The sequence below is a fragment of the Gasterosteus aculeatus genome, chromosome 16 (genome assembly GCF_964276395.1).
Source record: "Gasterosteus aculeatus chromosome 16, fGasAcu3.hap1.1, whole genome shotgun sequence".
NCBI classification, from domain to species: Eukaryota; Metazoa; Chordata; class Actinopteri; order Perciformes; family Gasterosteidae; genus Gasterosteus; species Gasterosteus aculeatus.
This window is the reverse complement of record NC_135704.1, coordinates 17,886,557-17,906,781: the sequence shown is the minus strand read 5'-3', so window position 1 is coordinate 17,906,781 and position 20,225 is coordinate 17,886,557. Positions and strand designations below refer to the sequence as shown.

The following is a 20,225-nucleotide window of genomic DNA, read 5'->3' as shown; positions in this document are numbered from 1 at the left end:
AAAAAGGCCGAATACTCTGAGCTGCTGTTTGGTGCATATGCACAGACAACAGTCAGAGTTTTCCCCCCCACCACCCGAAGGCGTAGGGAGGCGACCCTTTTGTCCACCGGGGTAAACTCCAATGTAGCCGCACTCAGCCGGGGACTTATGAGTATCCCCACACCCGCCTGGCGCCTCACACCATGGGCCACTCCGGAGTAGAATAGAGTCCACCCCCTATCCAGGAGTATGGTTCCAGAGCCAAGGCTGTGCGTAGAGGTAAGCCCCACCAGATCCAACTGATAACGCTCCACCTCCCGCACAAGCTCCGGCTCCTTCCCCCCCAGAGAGGTTACGTTCCACGTCCCCAGAGCCAGCATCTTCCGCCTAGGTCTGTTCCGTCTAGACCCCCACTGTCACCGCCACCCTTGTAGCAGCGTACCCGACCCCATCGCTTTCCTCCACAGGTGGTGAGCCCATGGGGAGTAGAGTGTTGGGCTGCCGCGTCACTCCTTCGGGCTGTGCCCGGCCGGGCTCCGCGGTAAACCCGGCCACCAGACGCTCGCTGTCAGGCCCTCCATCTGGGCCTGGCTCCAAATGGGGGCCCCGGGCTTCCTCCGGGCCGGGTAACTCATTCCCTCTTCCGTTTTTTCATGGGGGTCTTGAACCATTCTTAGTCTGGCCCCTCGCCTGAGACCACTTTGCCTGAGACCACTTTGCCAAGGGTGACGGTTCCCAGAGAGGGAACCGTCGCAGATATTTCAGATATTTGCAGATATTTCCCGGAGCAAATACGAGGTCACCACCTCATTATGAGGCGAGATTAGTCTGTGAAAACAAAATGTACAGTTATGATCGGTATCCATCCTATGGTATATATACATATATATTTCCTTATACCGCAGAATGAAAGCATATTATTTAAATCTTACCCTTGCTCCGGTTCGAAGCAGCTGGAGTTCGTCTCGGAGTTGTGAAGACGGCGCACCGCTTCCTGTAAACGACACAGCAAACAAAATACACTTTAATAAAGCTGTTTCTTCTCACTTGTAAGGCTACTAGGCTACTCTTAGCTTTCGTTTTAGGCTACGCTACTTTTAGCTTAGCTAGCAGTCATCGAACATATTCTTACCGCTATCTTGGGATTGTGCGCCCGTCTCCTCTTCTTTGAGTCAGTTCCTCCAGAGCCGCCATCCTGTCCTCCATGGACAGCAACCTGGAGAGTCCCGAACGCTCCAGTGGAGCGAACCGCTCATTGATATCGGCAGTTTGTTGTTGGAGTTGACGAGACGATCCACTGAGAGCATTCAGCAGTTTCTTCTCGTCTGTCTGCGGACAGGCTGAAAGTTGGTGACCGCGGAGAGGAGTTGAAGGCGAGTTGAACGCGAGACGTCGTCCAGCCATTATTCACGAACCAGCAAAAACCAAACAAAGGAACTGGAGATAGTTATTCTGACTATAGTAAAACACCCGTGTCTGTTAATTTGCTTGTCTTGCAAGTACTGCTGTATGAGTCATGCCTATGACCTCACACGTGATTGGACGAGGAGTCTAAGGGTCCTCCAATCACATACGAGGTTATTGTTGTACGGAAGGACTCGCAAGACCAGCTGAGCTTGCGTATGCTTGCGTATAATCAAGACCGGTGTGCCTGCCTATGCTGTGAGTTGAAAGATGGAAGTCCTAAGACCGAGGAAAAGACCGAGGAGCTACTGTGAACATTGCAACACTGAACTCTGTCATACACAGTATTTTGACCACAGAAAGCGCTATATCGAAAATGGAGTTTGGGAGAGAAAAAACCCAAAAGGACTAGTTCAGATAACGCACAGAGCCTGTTGCTATCCAGTCATGAGCCAACCGGTGGAAGTTATGTTCCACCTGGAGTTGGAGAGATTGATGAAGGTGAAATGCAATCCGAAGACCCAGAAAAAGAAGTGAACAGTTTTGAGGAACCCGTCCTTGACCCTCTAGCAGCCATTATAAAGCAGTTTATAGTTGTTAATGTTGTGTCAAAGGGTACTGCATTTAAACATGTTCTTGCACAAGTTTCCTGGCTTCATCCCCACCAGGACAGACCTTTTTATGGAAAGCCAATAGAAGTTTGGGGCTTGCAGGGAACAGACACGTCATACCCAGCATCATTTCTGCCAGTTGAGCGCATTGCTAGAAGATGTGTGGTTAATACATCCTCTGTGCATTTAAGTAAGACCAAAGAAAAGGTCACTGTAGTCCTGCCACTATGCACTGTAGTTGAGCTCTAGCAGACTGTGATCTCTGCAGACCCCTCATTCTGATTCAAATGTTGTTTGCATGGAATGCTCATTTTACCTTGATTAAAACTATTTTTTTAAGAAGTTATTTTGTGTATCTTTTTGCCATTGCTAATGGCGTACACAGTAATCTAGCATATTTGAATTAAATTAATCAATTCAAGCTAAAATGTAAGAGTCTATAATTAGGCTACTGAGCCTGATCTATTTGTACCAGAGATTTTCTTACCTTTTAAAAAAATGTCACCTGGGCTAAAACTCCCTCTGCGACCCTGATTTGCAGTTGTATAGCTTACAGCATTTTCATTTACATCTCAAAGCCTCCCCTAGAATTAGCAGGAGGGGGGTTATGGGGGGACAACTGCCAAGGGAGGCCCACATCAATTTCTGACAAATTGGTAAAAAAAATAGTGCAAAATACAGATAGATAACTCTACATGACACTGACTCATCATCAGACAATAAAGGTGTAAGACTTAAAAACACTACTTTCCTCCAACAGAAGAACATGTATGTGACTTCAGTCAGTCAAATGTGACACCAGAACATTTGGCGGGGAAGGCCAAAGGTCAACATCAAAACAGATCATAGTCTCCAGCGGGTAGGAAGATGAGCACGGAAACTATTGGTCTTCAATCTCCATGGAGAAAGAAACAACAGCAGAAGTGATGAAGTAGGAGGGGTGGATCCAAAGTAAAGAGACAAATCAGCTTCTCCTCTCCGGTGATGGAAATCTCGGTGGGAACTGAACTTTGCTTTCCACAACTCATCAACACCTCCTGCAGAAAGACAATTCGTCCTCACTTAGAAGCAATGTTCATTTACATGTTGTTGTCCTCCATCTCTCTGCTCACTGTAGCTCTCAACCTGCTGGTCATCATCTCCATCTCCCACTTCAAGTAGTGAAATGTCTCATTTATTTGTGAAACTGGTAGTGTTTAATAACTTATTCACAAATTTGTAGATTTTGCCAATTCATTTTTTCTGGTATTGTGTATTTATATTTGAATGATTGATGACATACATATTAATGCAAATATCAATATCTGTTTCCCTCCAGGCAGCTCCAGACCCCCACCAACCTCCTCCTCCTCTCTCTGGCCGTCTCAGATTTCTTTGTGGGCCTTAACATGATTTTTCAAATACTGATCACAGACGGCTGCTGGTTGCTCGGTGATCTCATGTGTTGTCTTTGGTTGATTCAATCATCTATTATTAGCTCGTCCTCAATAGGAACCATGGTGCTCATATCAGTGGATCGATATGTGGCTATTTGTTATCCTCTGCATTACTTCACCAAAGTCAAACCAAAAAGAGTTCAAGTCTGTGTTTGTTTGTGTTGGATGTTTGCAGCTTCATATACTGGTCTACTGCTGAAGAATAACCTGCAACATCCAGGCAGTTATAACTCCTGCATAGGAGAGTGTGTCTATGAAATTAACTACATCGCTAATCTTTTTGATCTGATTATTTCATTCCTTTTTCCCATTACTGTTATTGTCATTCTATATATTAGAATATTTGGGGTGGTTGTGTATCAGGCTCGTGCCATGCGGTCTCACATTGTAGTTGTGACAACGAAAGTAACTGTTAAAAAGTCTGAAATGAAAGCAGCCAGGAATCTTGGTGTTGTTGTAGTTGTGTTTCTGATATGCATTTGCCCATATTTTTGTTTCACATTTACATCCCAAAATGGCTTGTACACAGCTGCATCTGTAAGCATTGTAATATGGTTGTTTCATATTAACTCCTGTCTCAACCCTCTGATCTATGCCACTCTCTACCCCTGGTTCAGAAAATCAATTAAGGTCATTGTTAGACTTCAGATACTGAAGCCTGGTTCCTATCGGACCAACATGCTTTAGTGACACGCTGCATGGGTCTAAATTTAGACCTTTAGCCTGAACAGAACATGCAGAATTTGATTTAGGGTGCAAAGCATTCAAGATTTTCCTTTTCACCTCAATTCATTTTTCTAGAGGGCAGACCTACATGCTAGCTGGTACAGATGTATTGTACAACACTATCCCCTTTGGTATTTCCCCTCGTTACCCTGCCATATCTTTCCTGAAAAGTGCAAGCACATCTGCAAAATGTAAAAAAAAAACATAAAAATGGAATGATTGTGCTTTCAAATGAATTGAATTATATTAATGTATGACTTCAATACAGAATGACAATTATCCAAAGTGAATACATACTTAAATAAATATAAATATTTGATATATTAACAAAAGTATACATTTTTCATTATATTTCATTGCAATTAAGGTTGTCGGGGTTAACCGATTTCTTCTTAAAATCATATTATGTAATTCATGATCTTTTAACCAAAATATGAAATTTGAAGAAGCTACGTTATCTTTACTGCATTTACATACTTTGTGTGTGCAATTGAGTGTGTGCTGGTTTGTTTAGTGTGTTTGACCTGCTCATAACAAACACTCTGGCCTTATATTGGTCTGAAAAGGGCCTTCATTTTAGTGTTGGCTCATTTTCATTATATGTGACTGAGTTATGTGAACACAGCAGTAATAATTGCCGACTGCGTTGGCAGTGAGATCGCAGACTCGTTGCATTCTCTCTACACAGGAATGTGTGTGTTTAAATAAAAAAAGAGGAGAGAAACTCATGTTGTAGGTGGCAGATTTTCTAAAATCTATTTACAGCCCTAATAAAAACAGTAATCAATTTTAGGTAAACCAGATTGCTCCATCAGAAAAAAATGAAATTTACAACCATATTATATTGATGCAAAAACGTTTTTCTGTGCAAAAAATAACAAGAACATATTTTTCTGTGAATGAAATCAACCGGTTTTGTAAGTTTTCAAGATAATAGTGTGCAACCGGTGAAAAATGAAACAATATAAAATATTAGGCAATAAAGAGTTTTACACTGCGTATCTTTTCAAAACTATAATGTGCACCCTGTGCAAAACTTGTGCAGATATGTACGAACCACCTCATACCAAAAAAAACATGTTTTATCAGTAGGGTGGCCATTTCCTTCACGTGAAATAGGAGGACACTTTGCATACACGGGGACACGCAAGCAGATATTTGTTTCGTATGATCCGGTTTTAGATTTTACTATGTTTTTCCACCAGATTACATAAAGGTGCATACACATACCACATAGCTAATAAAAAATATACAAAATACAGCTCATGACAACGTGCCCTTCCAATTCAGATTACATAGGTCTAACAATATTTTTTATGCTAATTAACATGAACAGGACTGAGTTGTATGACATTCTGACCTTGAGTTCAGGCAGCTGGTCACAGGCTGGGCAGAGGCTGGTAGGAGGCTAGTAGGAGGCTGATGGAGAATCTGATGGTCTGGCCTCTTGGCAGTCTATTTGCGATACTTCAGCCCTTTCCTGGCTGCTTCCAAGAGTTTCTTGTTCGCAAGGAATTTCTTGTATATCTCTGCACTGGTCTGTCAAATTGATGCAAATCTGCAGCTCTGCCTTGACACTGTCCACTTCCAGTCGATTTCTCTCGTTTCTCCAGGCTGTGGTCAACATTGAAAATACACGCTCTGTATGTGCATAGCTACATGGGATGGAGAAGATGTAGGCTGACTGACTTTCCTCAGATTCTCAAGTGGGACATCTGCTCTGGAAAATAGTTTCAGATACTGCTCCTCGCTGTGGCAACCTTCCATTTCTGGAGATCTGAGTGCATCTTCCACCACGCCATATTCCTCATGGAGTTAATCTAAATCAATGACTTTCAGATTGCAGGCCTGGACAGCATCAGAGTATTCTTCAAAAGACACAGTACTGGCCAGGCTAAGCTTTGACACTTTACAATGAAAGCGGTTCTCAGAGAAGTCATATCTTTCACTCAAATATTTCTTGGCTCTTTCATAGAATGCAAGGAAATCAGCCTTACACTTCCCAGCCTGATGAGGAGTCAGCTGCTTCAGTTTGTTGTTCACAGCAAAGCCAAATAAGTTATCCTTAAGCCTTCTCTCCAGTTTTCCTTTCAGTTCAGTCATTACCAAAAACACAGCAGTGATGCTGAATGATTTGGCCTCAAGTGATTTAATGCTCATTCTTACACTTTAAGAATGTGAGAAAAAGAAAATAAACCTCGGCAACTTCAGTCCCTTCCTCTCTGAAGAATTTCCACAAAACCTTGGGGCATTCCTCTTCACCCAGACTCTGGAAGTAGCTGGTCAGGGCTGTCCAATACTTAAGGATTCTGTCCAGAGATGGCAGCAGACTCAACCATCTTGTGACAACGTGCCGCAGCAGATCGCATTCATCTACTTCAACAAACTCGCAGAACTCCTTCAGCAGTGCCGTTCTGCTAGCAGAGATGCTAAAATGGCTGCATACTTTCAGCACCACATTCTCAACGTCAACATCCAAACTGCTAGCAGCATATCTTGTGGCATTGTGTAGGATATGGACTAAACAGTTTGCAGCAAGCACATCCTTTTGAGCCAGTTTCAGTTTCTGATAAACACTGTTGTGTTTTCACTGTTGTGTCTTCGTTGTGAAGCGAACAAGTCCTGCAGGGACGGCAGATTGCAGCCGATCACCCTCTCTGCAGAGCGGATGACACGCTGCAGCCTGCCCTTGTCCTTGGCTGTGGCTGCAGCGTACCAGACGGTGATGAGGAGCAGAGGATGGACTCGATGATGGCCGTGTAGAAGTGGACCATCATCGTCTTTGGCAGGTTGAATTTCTTCAGCTGCCTCAGGAAGAAAACCATATGGTTTTAAAGAGACACGCTCAAAATCCAAGCAGTTTGGTGGGCGTAAAAACAGCAGCTCAGGAATCATCCACTGTGCCAGGGAGGTGTCGATTTAACGTGGTTGGCTACATATGGAAAAGTGCACGTCAGTTGCCTGCAGTTCCGAGTTGTAAACCGAGGGCGTAGCGGTGTTTTTTGGCATTGAGCCGTATTGAGCTGCAGACACGTGACTTCATTTTCCTACGCGAATGACAGGAGATGGTTTGACTATTTTCATTTTGTCTTTATTTTACGCAGGAAAGCGTCAACTTAATATACAATTAATACATTCTGTCACATGGTAGATAAACAATATGCTCTCATGCCTCATGCAGCTCTTCTGTGTTGCACCTGCTGCATTCATGACATCCAGACACACAAAAAGCGTCAATCCAACATAAATGCTTTCAATATAGATTACATATCTTTAGTTCCTGCACAATGAGCCTAAATTAAATGATTAGTAATTCATACACTCGATTTGAAAGAATGGCGGAGCCAGCTCCCCCCGCGTCCAGCTCTGAAGCAAAAGCAAAAGTACTGACTAGAGTGGGAGGAATCCCACTCTAGTCAGTAGTTTAGGAAGTTTGAGTCCCGCTTCCGCCACCGAGTCACCTCCGCCTGCACTCAAAGTGTCCTCTCACACTAAAACCGAAAACAATGGCAACGTTTTGTTTCAGGTGACAACTGTAATACGCACTAACTGGGAGTGTTTGCAGTGAGGTGGCAGACTCATTGTATTCTCCACATGAATAGGCCTTAAGCCAATGGAGAAAAATGACTATGAGAACATTCAAGTAATTCGCTTTGGTGGTTGTTGCATGAACAAAAACAAAAAGCACAATAAAAACATTTTAACAAGCCCTGTTATTCAAAATGAGCCTGTCAAGAATGTGCAGAAGGTTCACAATATTAAGAATAAAAAGCAAAACAATTACTGAGAGGAATAAATAATCCCTGCAAATACACTTAAACTAACTGGTATTGTCTTTGTGGCGATAGTAAATGAGCATATAATGTTTGTGTAAGTAGGTGCATGAAACTTATAATAGTACATTCCATGAAAAACATTGTACATGATCAGAAAGTCCTGGGTCAAAGGTCAACATCGAAACACATCATAATCATCTCCAGCGGGAAGGAAGATAAGCACAGAGACTCTTGTTCTTCAATCTCCATGGAGAAAGAAACAACATCAGAGGTGATGCAGTAGGAGGGGTGGATCCAAAGTAAAGAGACAAATCAGTTGTAAGACAAGAAGCTTTGGCCAGTCAGCTGAAGCTGTTCTGCAGCTTCTCCTTTCCGGTGATGGAAACCTTGGTGGGAACTGAGCTTTGCTTTCCACAACTCATCAACACCTCCTGCAGAAAGCCAATTCGTCCTCAATTAGAAGCAATGTTGATTTATATTGTGTTGTCCTCCATCTCTCTGCTCACTGTAGCTCTCAACCTGCTGGTCATCATCTCCATCTCCCACTTCAAGTAGTGAATTATTTCATTTAATTGTGAAAGTGGTAGATTGAAACAAGTGTTACAAATTTGTAGATTTTGCTAATTCATTTTTCTTGTATTGTGTATTTATATCTGATAGATCCCATAATCCCATAATTTTGGATCCGAATATCAATATCTGTTTCCCTCCAGGCAACTCCACACCCCCACCAACCTCCTCCTCCTCTCTCTGGCCGTCTCAGATTTCTTCATGGGGTTCTTCATGATCTTTCAAATAATGATGATAGACGGCTGCTGGTTGCTCGGTGATCTCATGTGTTCTCTTTGGTTGATTCTATTATCCATTATTATTTTCTGCTCAATTGGAACCATGGTGCTCATATCAGTGGATCGATATGTGGCTATTTGTTATCCTCTGCATTACTTCAACAAAATCAAACCAAAAACAGTTCAAGTCTGTGTTTGTCTGTGTTGGATGTTTGCTGCTTCATTTACCAGTGTGATGATGAAGGATAACCTGCAACATCCAGGCAGGTATAACTCCTGCATAGGAGAGTGTGTCATTGACATGAACTACATCGCTAATGTTTTTGATCTAATTGTTACATTCATTGTTCCCATTACTGTTATTGTCATTCTACATATGAGAATATTTGCGGTGGTTGTGTATCAGGCTCGTGCCATGCGGTCTCACATTGCAGTTGTGATAACGAAAGTAACTGTTAAAAAGTCTGAGATGAAAGCAGCCAGGAATCTTGGTGTTGTTGTAGTTGTGTTTCTGATATGCATTTGCCCATATTTTTGTTTTGTTCTTACTTCTCAAAAGTATGTGTACACAGCTACATCTGTAACCATTGTAATATGGTTGTTTAATTGTAACTCCTGTCTCAACCCTCTGATCTATGCCATTCTCTACCCCTGGTTCAGAAAATCAATTAAGGTCATTGTTAGACTTCAGATACTGAAGCCTGGTTCCTATCGGACCAACATGCTTTAGTGACACGCTGCATGGGTCTAAATTTAGACCTTTAGCCTGAACAGAACATCCAGAATTTGATTTAGGGTGCAAAGCATTCAAGATTTTCCTTTCCACCTCAATTCATTTTTCTAGAGGGCAGACCTACATGCTAGCTGGTACAGATGTATTGTACAACACTATCCCCTTTGGTATTTCCCCTCGTTATCCTGCCATATCTTTCCTGAAAAGTGCAAGCACATCTGCAAAATGTAAAAAAAACAACATAAAAATGGAATGATTGTGCTTTCAAATGAATTGAATTATATTAATGTATGACTTCAATACAGAATGACAATTATCCAAAGTGAATACATACTTAAATAAATATAAATATTTGATATATTAACAAAAGTATACATTTTTCATTATATTTCATTGCAATTAAGGTTGTCAGGGTTAACCGATTTCTTCCTAAAATCATATTATGTAATTCATGATCTTTTAACCAAAATATGAAATTTGAAGAAGCTACGTTATCTTTACTGCATTTACATACTTTGTGTGTGCAATTGAGTGTGTGCTGGTTTGTTTAGTGTGTTTGACCTGCTCATAACAAACACTCTGGCCTTATATTGGTCTGAAAAGGGCCTTCATTTTAGTGTTGGCTCATTTTCATTATATGTGACTGAGTTATGTGAACACAGCAGTAATAATTGCCGACTGCGTTGGCAGTGAGATCGCAGACTCGTTGCATTCTCTCTACACAGGAATGTGTGTGTTTAAATAAAAAAAGAGGAGAGAAACTCATGTTGTAGGTGGCAGATTTTCTAAAATCTATTCACAGCCCTAATAAAAACAGTAATCAATTTTAGGTAAACCAGATTGCTCCATCAGAAAAAAATGAAATTTACAACCATATTATATTGATGCAAAAACGTTTTTCTGTGCAAAAAATAACAAGAACATATTTTTCTGTGAATGAAATCAACCGGTTTTGTACTGAAAGTTTTCAAGATAATAGTGTGCAACCAGTGAAAAATGAAACAATATAAAATATTAGGCAATAAAGAGTTTTACACTGTGTATCTTTTCAAAACTATAATGTGCACCCTGTGCAAAACTAACACGTGCAGATATGTACGAACCACCTCATACCAAAAAAAACATGTTTTATCAGTAGGGTGGCCATTTCCTTCACGTGAAATAGGAGGACACTTTGCATACACGGGGACACGCAAGTAGATATTTGTTTCGTATGATCCGGTTTTAGATTTTACTATGTTTTTCCACCAGATTACATAAAGGTGCATACACATACCACATAGCTAATAAAAAATATACAAAATACAGCTCATGACAACGTGCCCTTCCAATTCAGATTACATAGGTCTAACAATATTTTTTATGCTAATTAACATGAACAGGACTGAGTTGTATGACATTCTGACCTTGAGTTCAGGCAGCTGGTCACAGGCTGGGCAGAGGCTGGTAGGAGGCTAGTAGCGATACTTCAGCCCTTTCCTGGCTGCTTCCAAGAGTTTCTTGTTCGCAAGGAATTTCTTGTATATCTCTGCACTGGTCTGTCGAATTGATGCAAATCTGCAGCTCTGCCTTGACACTGTCCACTTCCAGTCGATTTCTCTCGTTTCTCCAGGCTGTGGTCATCATTGAAAATACACGCTCTGTATGTGCATTGCTACATGGGATGGAGAAGATGTAGGCTGACTGACTTTCCTCACATTCTCAAGTGGGACATCTGCTCTGGAAAATAGTTTCAGATACCGCTCCTCGCTGTGGCAACCTTCCATTTCTGGAGATCTGAGTGCAGCTTCCACCACGCCATATTCCTCATAGAGTTAATCTAAATCAATGTCTTTCAGATTGCAGGCCTGGACAGCATCAGAGTATTCTTCAAAAGACACAGTACTGGTCAGGCTAAGCTTTGACACTTTACTATGAAAGCGGTTCTCAGAGAAGTCATATCTTTCACTCACATATTTCTTGGCTCATAGAATGCAAGGAAATCAGCCTTACACTTCCCAGCCTGATGAGGAGTCAGCTGCTTCAGTTTGTCGTTCACAGCAAAGCCAAATAAGTTATCCTTAAGCCTTCTCTCCAGTTTTCCTTTCAGTTCAGTCATTACCAAAAACACAGCAGTGATGCTGAATGATTTGGCCTCAAGTGATTTAATGCTCATTCTTACACTTTAAGAATGTGAGAAAAAGAAAATAAACCTCGCCAACTTCAGTCCCTTCCTCTCTGAAGAATTTCCACAAAACCTTGGCGCATTCCTCTTCACCCAGACTCTGGAAGTAGCTGGTCAGGGCTGTCCAATACTTAAGGATTCTGTCCAGAGATGGCAGCAGACTCAACCATCTTGTGACAACGTGCCGCAGCAGATCGCATTCATCTACTTCAACGAACTCGCAGAACTCCTTCAGCAGTGCCGTTCTGCTAGCAGAGATGCTAAAATGGCTGCATACTTTCAGCACCAGATTCTCAACGTCAACATCCAAACTGCTAGCAGCATATCTTGTGGCATTGTGTAGGATATGGGCTAAACAGTTTGCAGCAAGCACATCCTTCTGAGCCAGTTTCTGATAAACACTGTTGTGTTTTCCGTAGTTAACACTGGCATTATCTGCTGAATATGCCGACATCTTTCCAAAATGTAGGCCTCGCATTTTAAGTTTATCCAGCAGCTGATTTGTTATAGCTTCTGACGATTCATCGCTGTCACTGTAAAAATCCAACAGCGCATGTTGTATGCCCTCTTCAAAGTGCAAATGTCTCAGTACAATAGGGAAACACTTGGTCGTACCTTTGTTTGATGCATCCGTTGCCACTGAGTAGTGCAGATCATTTTCTTTAATGTAGTCCACGTGTTTCCGGACAGAATAAGGCACCAAGACATTTTCGCACAAAGCTTTAGCTTTGGTTTTACCACAGGTCCCTCCTTTGCTATTATAGAGCTGTCCTATCTGTTAAAATGAGCAGTGAGATACAGTAGTAGTTTGTCCTTTTACAGTGTGAAATGATACCACAACCCGGCCGCCGACGGCTAGCACCCCCCCGTCAGCCCGCAAAGTGTCTCTGATTTGGGACCCTACTGTGGTACCAACTGCGCACGAGCACGTGTTAGGGCGCATCAACACATTTGAATATTAAAATTAGCCATGTGTTGATAAGTCCAAAATGTTACCAACGAAATTACTTATTTTGACACACATTTTTAGCCAATACGTATTAAACTAACGAGGTAATGTGTCAAAAGGCGGACAAACGAGTGTCCGGCTAAAGGCTGCGCCTGCAGCCGGACGGGGCATTTTAAAAGCCGGACGAATGGCCACCCTATTTATCAGTAATACTGGCTGCATAAGCCTGCTTTCCACTACAGGGCTCTTCCACCAGCCTCCTCCGTGACGACTGGCCAGTTGTGAGACGACTGCTGGAGACTCCACCAAGGCAAAGCCGAAGGACTTGATGGCATCAGCCCCAGGATACTAAAGACCTGCGCCATCCAGCTGTCTGCAACATCTATTCAACCTGAGCCTGAAGCAGGAGGAACACTGCATGAAAAGTGGGATTTTCGGCAGTATGCGGCACTGTAAATTGTCGTGGAATTTCAGGTTTGCGGCAATTTGCGGGCAACGCCGAAAACTGCCGTAAATTGTCAGAAATTGATGTGGGCCTCCCTTGGCAGTTGTCCCCCCATGACCCCCCTCCTCCTAATTCTAGGGGAGGCTTTGACATGTAAATGAAAATGCTGCGAGCTATACAAATGCAAATCAGGGTCGCAGAGGGAGTTTTAGCCCAGGTGACATTTTTTTAAAAGGTAAGAAAATCCCTGCTACAAATAGATCAGGCTCAGTAGCCTAATTATTGACTCTTACATTTTAGCTTGAATTGATTTATTTAATTCAAATATGCTAGATTACTGTGTACGCCATTAGCAATGACAAATGTTATGTAAAAAAGATACACAAAATAACTTCTTTATAAAATGAGTTTTAATCAAGGTAAAATGAGCATTCCATGCAAACAACATTTGAATCAGCATGAGGGGTCTGCAGAGATCAGTCTCCTGGAGCTCAACTACAGTGCATAGTGGCACGACTACAGTGACCTTTTCTTTGGTCTTACTTAAATGCACAGAGGATGTATTAACCACACATCTTCTAGCAATGCGCCCAACTGGCAGAAATGATGCTGGGTATGACTTGTCTGTTCCCTGCAAGCCCCAAACTCCTATTGGCTTTCCATAAAAATGTCTGTCCGGGTGGAGATGAAGCCAGGAAACTTGTGCAAGAACATGTTTAAATGCAGTACCCTTTGACACAACATTAACAACTATAAACTGCTTTATAATGGCTGGTCGTAGTTCTGCTAGAGGGTCAAGGACGGGTTCCTCAAAACTGTTGTGTTTCCACACCACTTAGCATGAACATATGCTGACCTTTCTGCTCTGCATCTATCGATTGAGTAAGTTACATTCATATATGTTACCCGTTTACATGTCATGGCAGAACATTCAACCTCAGTGACACAAGGGTACATGTGATGATACATTGTCAACATTGCATGTCTGTCAGACTCATTGTCTGGTGGAATGGAGAAAGAGGCACCACTGTACAGTTTTCTAAGGAAAGTCGTTCTGCTGACACCAAAACACTGCTTTACATAAAGCATATGAGCTGTTTCAAAGTCCCACCCATTTGTCTTCCTAAAATACTGGTCCTTCCGTATAACAATAACCTCGTATGTGATTGGAGGACCCTTAGACTCCTCGTCCAATCACGTGTAAGGTCATAGGCATGACTGATACAGCACTACTTGCAAGACGAGCATACAAACAGACACGTGTGTTACTATATTCAGAAGAACTGTATCTCCAGTTCCTTGGTTTGGTTTTTGCTGGTTCAACTCGCCTTCAACTCCTCTCCGCGGTCACCAACTTTCGGCCAGTCCGCAGACAGACGAGAAGAAGCTGCTGAAAGCTCTCAGTGGATCGTCTCGTCAACTCCAACAACAAACTGCCGATATCGACGAGCGGTTCGCTCCACTGGAGCGTTCGGGACTCTGCGGGTTTCTGTCCATGGAGGAGAGGAACTGACTCAAAGAAGAGGAGACGGGCGCGCGATCCCAAGATAGCGGTAAGAATACGTTCGATGACTGCAAGCTAAGCTAAAAGTAGCGTAGCCTCAAGCTAAGCTAAAAGTAGCATAGCCTCAAGCTAGGCTAAGAGTAGCCTAGTAGCCCTACAAGTGAGCAGAAACAGCTTTATTAAAGTGTGTTTTCTTTGCCGTGTCGTTTACAGGAAGCGCTGCGCCGTCTTCACAACGCCGAGACGAACTACAGGCGCTACGAACCGGAGCAAGGGTCAGATTTAAAGAATATGATTTCATTCTGCGGTATAAGGGAATATATACGTATAGATACCGATCATAACTGTACATTTTGTTTTCACAGACTAATCTCGCCTCATAATGAGGCGGTGACCTCGTATTTGCTCCGGGAAAAGTCCAGATTTAGACGACGTCATCGTGTGTAAGTGACACTGTTTCTCCTTCCTTGTTAAATGTTACTGTGACTTGCGTTTGATTCTTTTTGTATTCATACCACACTCATTTAATTGTTTTCCAGCCGCCTGTGAGACGTATTGTGAGACGGGACGCAGGAGCTTCAGGTTCAGCTGAAGCTGCGAAGGATTCAGCGCGGAGTCGAGCGAAAAGAAAGAGGGTCAGAGTTTATTTGCTGACTTGTTTCAGGTGCATTGATCGATGTGTTGTGTCCGTACGCATCGCACAGTACTGATTCATTGTTGTTTTTACAGCTGCTGGAATCGAGACAAAGTGCGCTGGCTGATGACGAGGTGGAACGCTGGAAATCCGCCACCGTGGAGCTCACGTCGGACGGAGGGGACGGCGTTGTTGGCGGGGTCTCGGGTGGATTGTACGGTCGCCACACGCACACAAGCCGCCTGTACAACAGACCTGCCTCGGAAAACACGGCGCCAGTGACGGTCAACAACCCTGAGGAGGCAAACGGACAGTTTACTGAGCTGTAGTTTTTAAACCGCCTTTACCCAAGTGTGGGCAGATCCTCACTTTGTATGTAGTTGTTCTTTGTGTGTTGTTAATAAAGCTCTTTCTTTGCATAAACGTGTGGCAAATGTTCATTTTCTCTATAAATTCATTGATGTCCTGGTTGGTATGCTAATAATAGTGTAGTAGCCTATATAGGATAACAATGAAATGAATATACAGCATAATATGAATATATAAATAAAATGAGGCGGGTGACCAATAGCGACAGATCTGCCAACCAATCATGAGTGATTGAAAGTTGTTTTTATCCAATCATGAACAAGGAAACTCAAGCCTGGTCTGCCCACGTGTGGTTTTGCTGCCAATCACCAGTGATTTAGATTTGTTAGTAAGTTGTGGTTTCATCCAATAAGGAGTAAGGATATTCAAGCCCGCTCGGCCACCCGCGGTTTCGCTGCATTCATATGCTAATTCGGGCCATTCGCACCTCCGCCAGCTCTCCACCTACGTCATGGTTCGTTTCCGACAATTTGTGGCACAGACAAACGCGACGTGCGCGGGTTGCAAATTGTCGGAAATTAGGGAGATTTCCGGGCGTTTACGGGGACGAAAATCTCACTTTTCATGCAGTGGGTGCAGGTGATTGGACACAGGTGGAAACTATTAGACGATCACAGGGGATGACGGGACAAGGCAGGAAGTGAAGTTACCCGGGGACACGAGTGGCAGAAAACTACAAAATACAACAGGAAGTGAACCACACCGTGACAGTACCCCCCCCTTAAGGGCCGACTTCCAGGCGGCTCACACTAGAGCGAAACAAGGGGTGGGGGGGGGGGAAACCCGAGACGTTGGTCGGACCACCCGGGAAACTCTGGCGGGCGGCCCGGCGGGCGGCCAGGCGACCGGGGAGCCTCTGGGGGTCGGCCCGGCGGACGGCCATTTGGCGGCTCAGGCTTTAGTACAGGTTCTCTAACTCCTTGTTGCATAAGATTGGGGTACGGGTTTGTTTCCTGGTCCGAGTAATTTCTAATTGCAGAGGCCATGTGTAAGACCCATCAAGATGTCATCTTTACTATGGCGGGGGCCGACTGCATAAGACCCATCAGATGACATCTTTCTAGTGAGGGCCGTGGGTGTAAGTTCCATCAAGATGACATCATCCTATGGTCTGGGGACGATTTTGTAAGACCCATCCAGGTAACCTTCTTTCTATGTCTCGGTCGGATAAACCCGGGTTGTGATCAGCAGTCAATCCAGACGTCCTCTATTCTGGGATGTGACTCACCAGGTCTCTTACCTGGTTTGACATTAACCCATGCAAGTTTAACTTCTGTCATAACTAACTTCTGTGGTGGCATCAAGTGAAGTAAGGTATTTATTTATTTATTCATATAAAATAAATGTCTTTTGGGGGATTAGGCCTAGTGGACCTCAGTATCCCTGCCTTCGCTGATAGTACATGCCGATGATAGTACTTCATGATGGAGTCCAATCGGCAAAGACGTTGCACAATTCATATTTGATGCATGTGTAATAAAGTATTATTCTATTAAATGAGTCTCTCCTGATTGAAATGTAGCTTAAGCGCAAGTTCAGTCAGGAAGACAATCTTTCTGATTGGGAGGCAACCAATGAGTTGATTGAGGGGCGGGCACATTTTAGTAACCAATCAGATTCTACACACGGTTCTGGGAGCCAATCACGTAGTTGCTGTCAATCTTTTGAAAGTGTCCTCTTCTCTGTTGACTTGTCAGCTGTCATTTCAGTGTGTAGCGGATACGACCCTCCTCCACCCCAGTCACCTCCAGTCAGCATCGGCGTTGTTCCTGGTTCATCATCAGGTTGCTGCTATTCCTTTCACAACCACCACCAGTGTCTGGACTCCGGGGGGATTAGGCGTAGTGGACCTCAGTATCCCTGCATTCGGTGATAGTACTTCATGATGGAGTCCAATCGGCAAAGACGTTAAACAATTCATATATTAAAGTATTATTCTAATAAATTAGTCTCTCCTGATTGAACTATATTTAGTAAAAGCATCAACTATTTACTATTCTCTATAGTGGTATAATAACAATAATACACCATTGAAATGTTTTAGAAGGTCAAAGATTTACTTTTTATTCAAAGAAAAAAATTGTCAGTATCATTCTATGTAAGTTTCCCAACGCCATCATGAAAATGTCACAATGTGATTCGGTAGTTTACTAAATGGAGCTCACACATTTCAATGGATTTAAATTAAACCTCCATGCCAGGGCTGCACCACTTTGAATTTCCTGACAGCTGTAAATGGAAAATATAATATAATATAATATTTTTCTACTGACGCTTTTTATCACACTAAGAATTCATGGTTACATGACTCCATGGTCATTTAAGACACACTGAAAAAACTCCCACAATAAAATGAAGGCCTTCTTCGGGGCCGATATAATGACTCACTTATACTGTACCTTACTTACATAACATGCTGCTATGGAAAAATCAGTAAATCCAGATGACCGTAATATGATACTGTTGTCTATGGATTCAATATATTTATCATGTATTAATGCATTTATTCACATTTAGTCACACGATTCGAAAGCACAATCTATTTTATCACTTATCACATTTAAAAGATGCTTGTCTCGTTTGTAAGGCTGTACTTTTGCACTTTCTACATTGAATCAGTTCAGGATAGAAGAAGTAGGGTAACAAGGGGAACTACCAGAGGGGACAGTGTTGTACAATACAGCTGTACCAAGTTATTGTTGGTCTGCCCGGGGAGAAAGAAAATTGACCGGCCCAATAAATGGTGAAAAGGGAAATCTTGATTAATTTCCAACAAAAATTAAATTAAATTCTTAAGATTAGACCCATGCAGCGTGTCTCTAAAGCATGTTGGTCCGATAGGAACCCGACTTTAGTATTTCAAGTGTAACAATGACCTTAATGGATTTTCTGAACCAGGGGTAGAGAATGGCATAGATCAGAGGGTTGAGACAGGAGTTACAATGTAACAACCATATTACATTGGATACAGATGAAGTTGTGTACACGTTATTTTGGGAATTTAGAACAAAACAATAATATGGACAAATGCATATCAGAAACACAACTACAACAACACCAAGATTCCTGGCTGCTTTCATTTCAGACTTTTTAAGGGTTACTTTCATTGTCACAACTGCAATGTGAGACCGCATGGCACGAGCCTGATACACAGCCACCCCAAATATTCTCATATGTAGAATGACAATAACAGTAATGGGAACAATGAATGTAACAATAAAATCAAAAAGATTAACGATGTAGACTATGTCAATGACACACTCTCCTATGCAGGAGTTATACCTGCCTGGATGTTGCAGGTTATCCTTCATCATCACACTGTTAAATAAAGCAGCAAACATCCAACACAGACAAACACAGACTTGAACTGTTTTTGGTTTGATTTTGGTGAAGTAATGCAGAGGATAACAAATAGCCACATATCGATCCACTGATATGAGCACCATGGTTCCTATTGAGGACGAGGTAATAATGGCTGATAGAATCAACCAAAAAGAACACATGAGGTCACCGAGCAACCAGCAGCCGTCTATCATCATTATTCGAAAGAACATGATAAGGCCCACAAAGAGATCTGAGACGGCCAGAGAGAGGAGGAGGAGGTTGGTGGGGGTCTGGAGCTGCCTGGAGGGAAACAAATATTGATATTTGTATCAATATTTAAGTCTTCAGTCAAATAGGAATACATAATACAAAAATAAATAAATCAACAAAATATACAAGTTTGTGATTAAGTAACACGTGTTTCAATCTACCCGTTTTACAAATAAATGAGATATTTCACTACTTGAAGTGGGAGATGGAGATGATGACCAGCAGGTTGAGAGCTACAGTGAGCAGAGAGATGGAGGACAACAAAATAGAAATCAACATTGCTTCTAAGTGAGGACGAATTGGCTTTCTGCAGGAGGTGTTGATGAGTTGTGGAAAGCAAAGCTCAGCACCCACCAAGGTTTCCATCAGCGGAGAGGAGAAGCTGCAGAACAGCTTCAGCTGACTGGCCAAAGCTTCTTGTCTTACAACTGATTTGTCTCTTTACTTTGGGTCCACCCCTCCTACTGCATCACCTCTGCTGTTGTTTCTTTCTCCATGGAGACTGAAGAACAATAGTTTCTGAGCTCATCTTCCTTCCCACTGGAGATGACTATGATGTGTTTTGATGTTGACCTTTGACCCAGGCTTTTGTGATCATGTGCAATGTTTTTCATGGAATGATAATTTCCATGCACCTACTCATACAAACTTTGTGCTCAAACCCGGATAGACATTTACTAGTGCAGCACTTGTACTCTCTCCCTCTTGCATTGTGTAACTATCACTAGGATACGTTTTGTTTCCAACCTGCCGTTTATTTTATTTAAACGCTCAGAAGGCCACTTGGTGAACATACGGGGATCTCAGAAGTACACCTCGTGTCATCAAACGTTATAGCTGTCAAACAAAATGCATAAAATAAGATAACTAAATTACCATTTGGCTGGGGAGCTCTCTACGGACTAACTTACCAGTTATGGTACGTTCACACCGAACGCGTCGCAAATATTTTGGGTTGCCTCAAACGCTTTAAATAGGGCATCATTTCTGGTCCATCTGGTGCATTTATCACGCACGTGGTCTATCACGCTGAAACGGCTCAACTTTCAGCCATTGTTTTTCCGCCGTATCAACTGTGAAAGACATAGCGACTCCACCTGTCGTGGAAGTCCT

General features: G+C 42.6%; 3 protein-coding genes across 3 annotated transcripts; 2 read left to right on the top strand and 1 right to left on the bottom strand.

Annotated features, from left to right (window-relative positions):
* Window positions 1-2,978: 2,978 nt before the first annotated feature.
* On the top strand, window positions 2,979-4,117 carry LOC144388778 (trace amine-associated receptor 13c-like). Its single transcript, XM_078090622.1, has 2 exons — window positions 2,979-3,151; window positions 3,313-4,117. Exons 1-2 carry the CDS (start codon window positions 2,979-2,981, stop codon window positions 4,115-4,117), a joined length of 978 nt encoding a protein of 325 aa, XP_077946748.1.
* Window positions 4,118-8,257: 4,140 nt separating this feature from the next.
* LOC144388759 (trace amine-associated receptor 13c-like) lies at window positions 8,258-9,450 on the top strand. The gene is made up of 2 exons (XM_078090427.1): window positions 8,258-8,483; window positions 8,646-9,450. Exons 1-2 carry the CDS (start codon window positions 8,311-8,313, stop codon window positions 9,448-9,450), a joined length of 978 nt encoding a protein of 325 aa, XP_077946553.1. The 5' UTR covers window positions 8,258-8,310.
* Window positions 9,451-18,337: 8,887 nt separating this feature from the next.
* On the bottom strand, window positions 18,338-19,502 carry LOC144388866 (trace amine-associated receptor 13c-like). The gene is made up of 2 exons (XM_078091424.1): window positions 19,306-19,502; window positions 18,338-19,142 (listed from the first exon to the last, which is right to left on the bottom strand). The coding sequence occupies exons 1-2, from the start codon at window positions 19,476-19,478 to the stop codon at window positions 18,338-18,340; spliced, it is 978 nt and encodes a 325-aa protein (XP_077947550.1). The 5' UTR covers window positions 19,479-19,502.
* Between the last annotated feature and the right edge of the window lie 723 nt (window positions 19,503-20,225).

What these genes read in the sequence shown, in the direction of transcription:
- LOC144388778 (XM_078090622.1), top strand. Translation starts at nt 2,979, where the DNA reads ATGGAAATCTCGGTGGGAACTGAACTTTGCTTTCCACAACTCATCAAC. An exon ending in ATCTCCATCTCCCACTTCAA is followed by an intron (nt 3,152 to 3,312) that starts GTAGTGAAATGT and finishes GTTTCCCTCCAG; the next exon opens with GCAGCTCCAGACCCCCACCA.
- LOC144388759 (XM_078090427.1), top strand. Translation starts at nt 8,311, where the DNA reads ATGGAAACCTTGGTGGGAACTGAGCTTTGCTTTCCACAACTCATCAAC. An exon ending in ATCTCCATCTCCCACTTCAA is followed by an intron (nt 8,484 to 8,645) that starts GTAGTGAATTAT and finishes GTTTCCCTCCAG; the next exon opens with GCAACTCCACACCCCCACCA.
- LOC144388866 (XM_078091424.1), bottom strand. Translation starts at nt 19,478, where the DNA reads ATGGAAACCTTGGTGGGTGCTGAGCTTTGCTTTCCACAACTCATCAAC. An exon ending in ATCTCCATCTCCCACTTCAA is followed by an intron (nt 19,143 to 19,305) that starts GTAGTGAAATAT and finishes GTTTCCCTCCAG; the next exon opens with GCAGCTCCAGACCCCCACCA.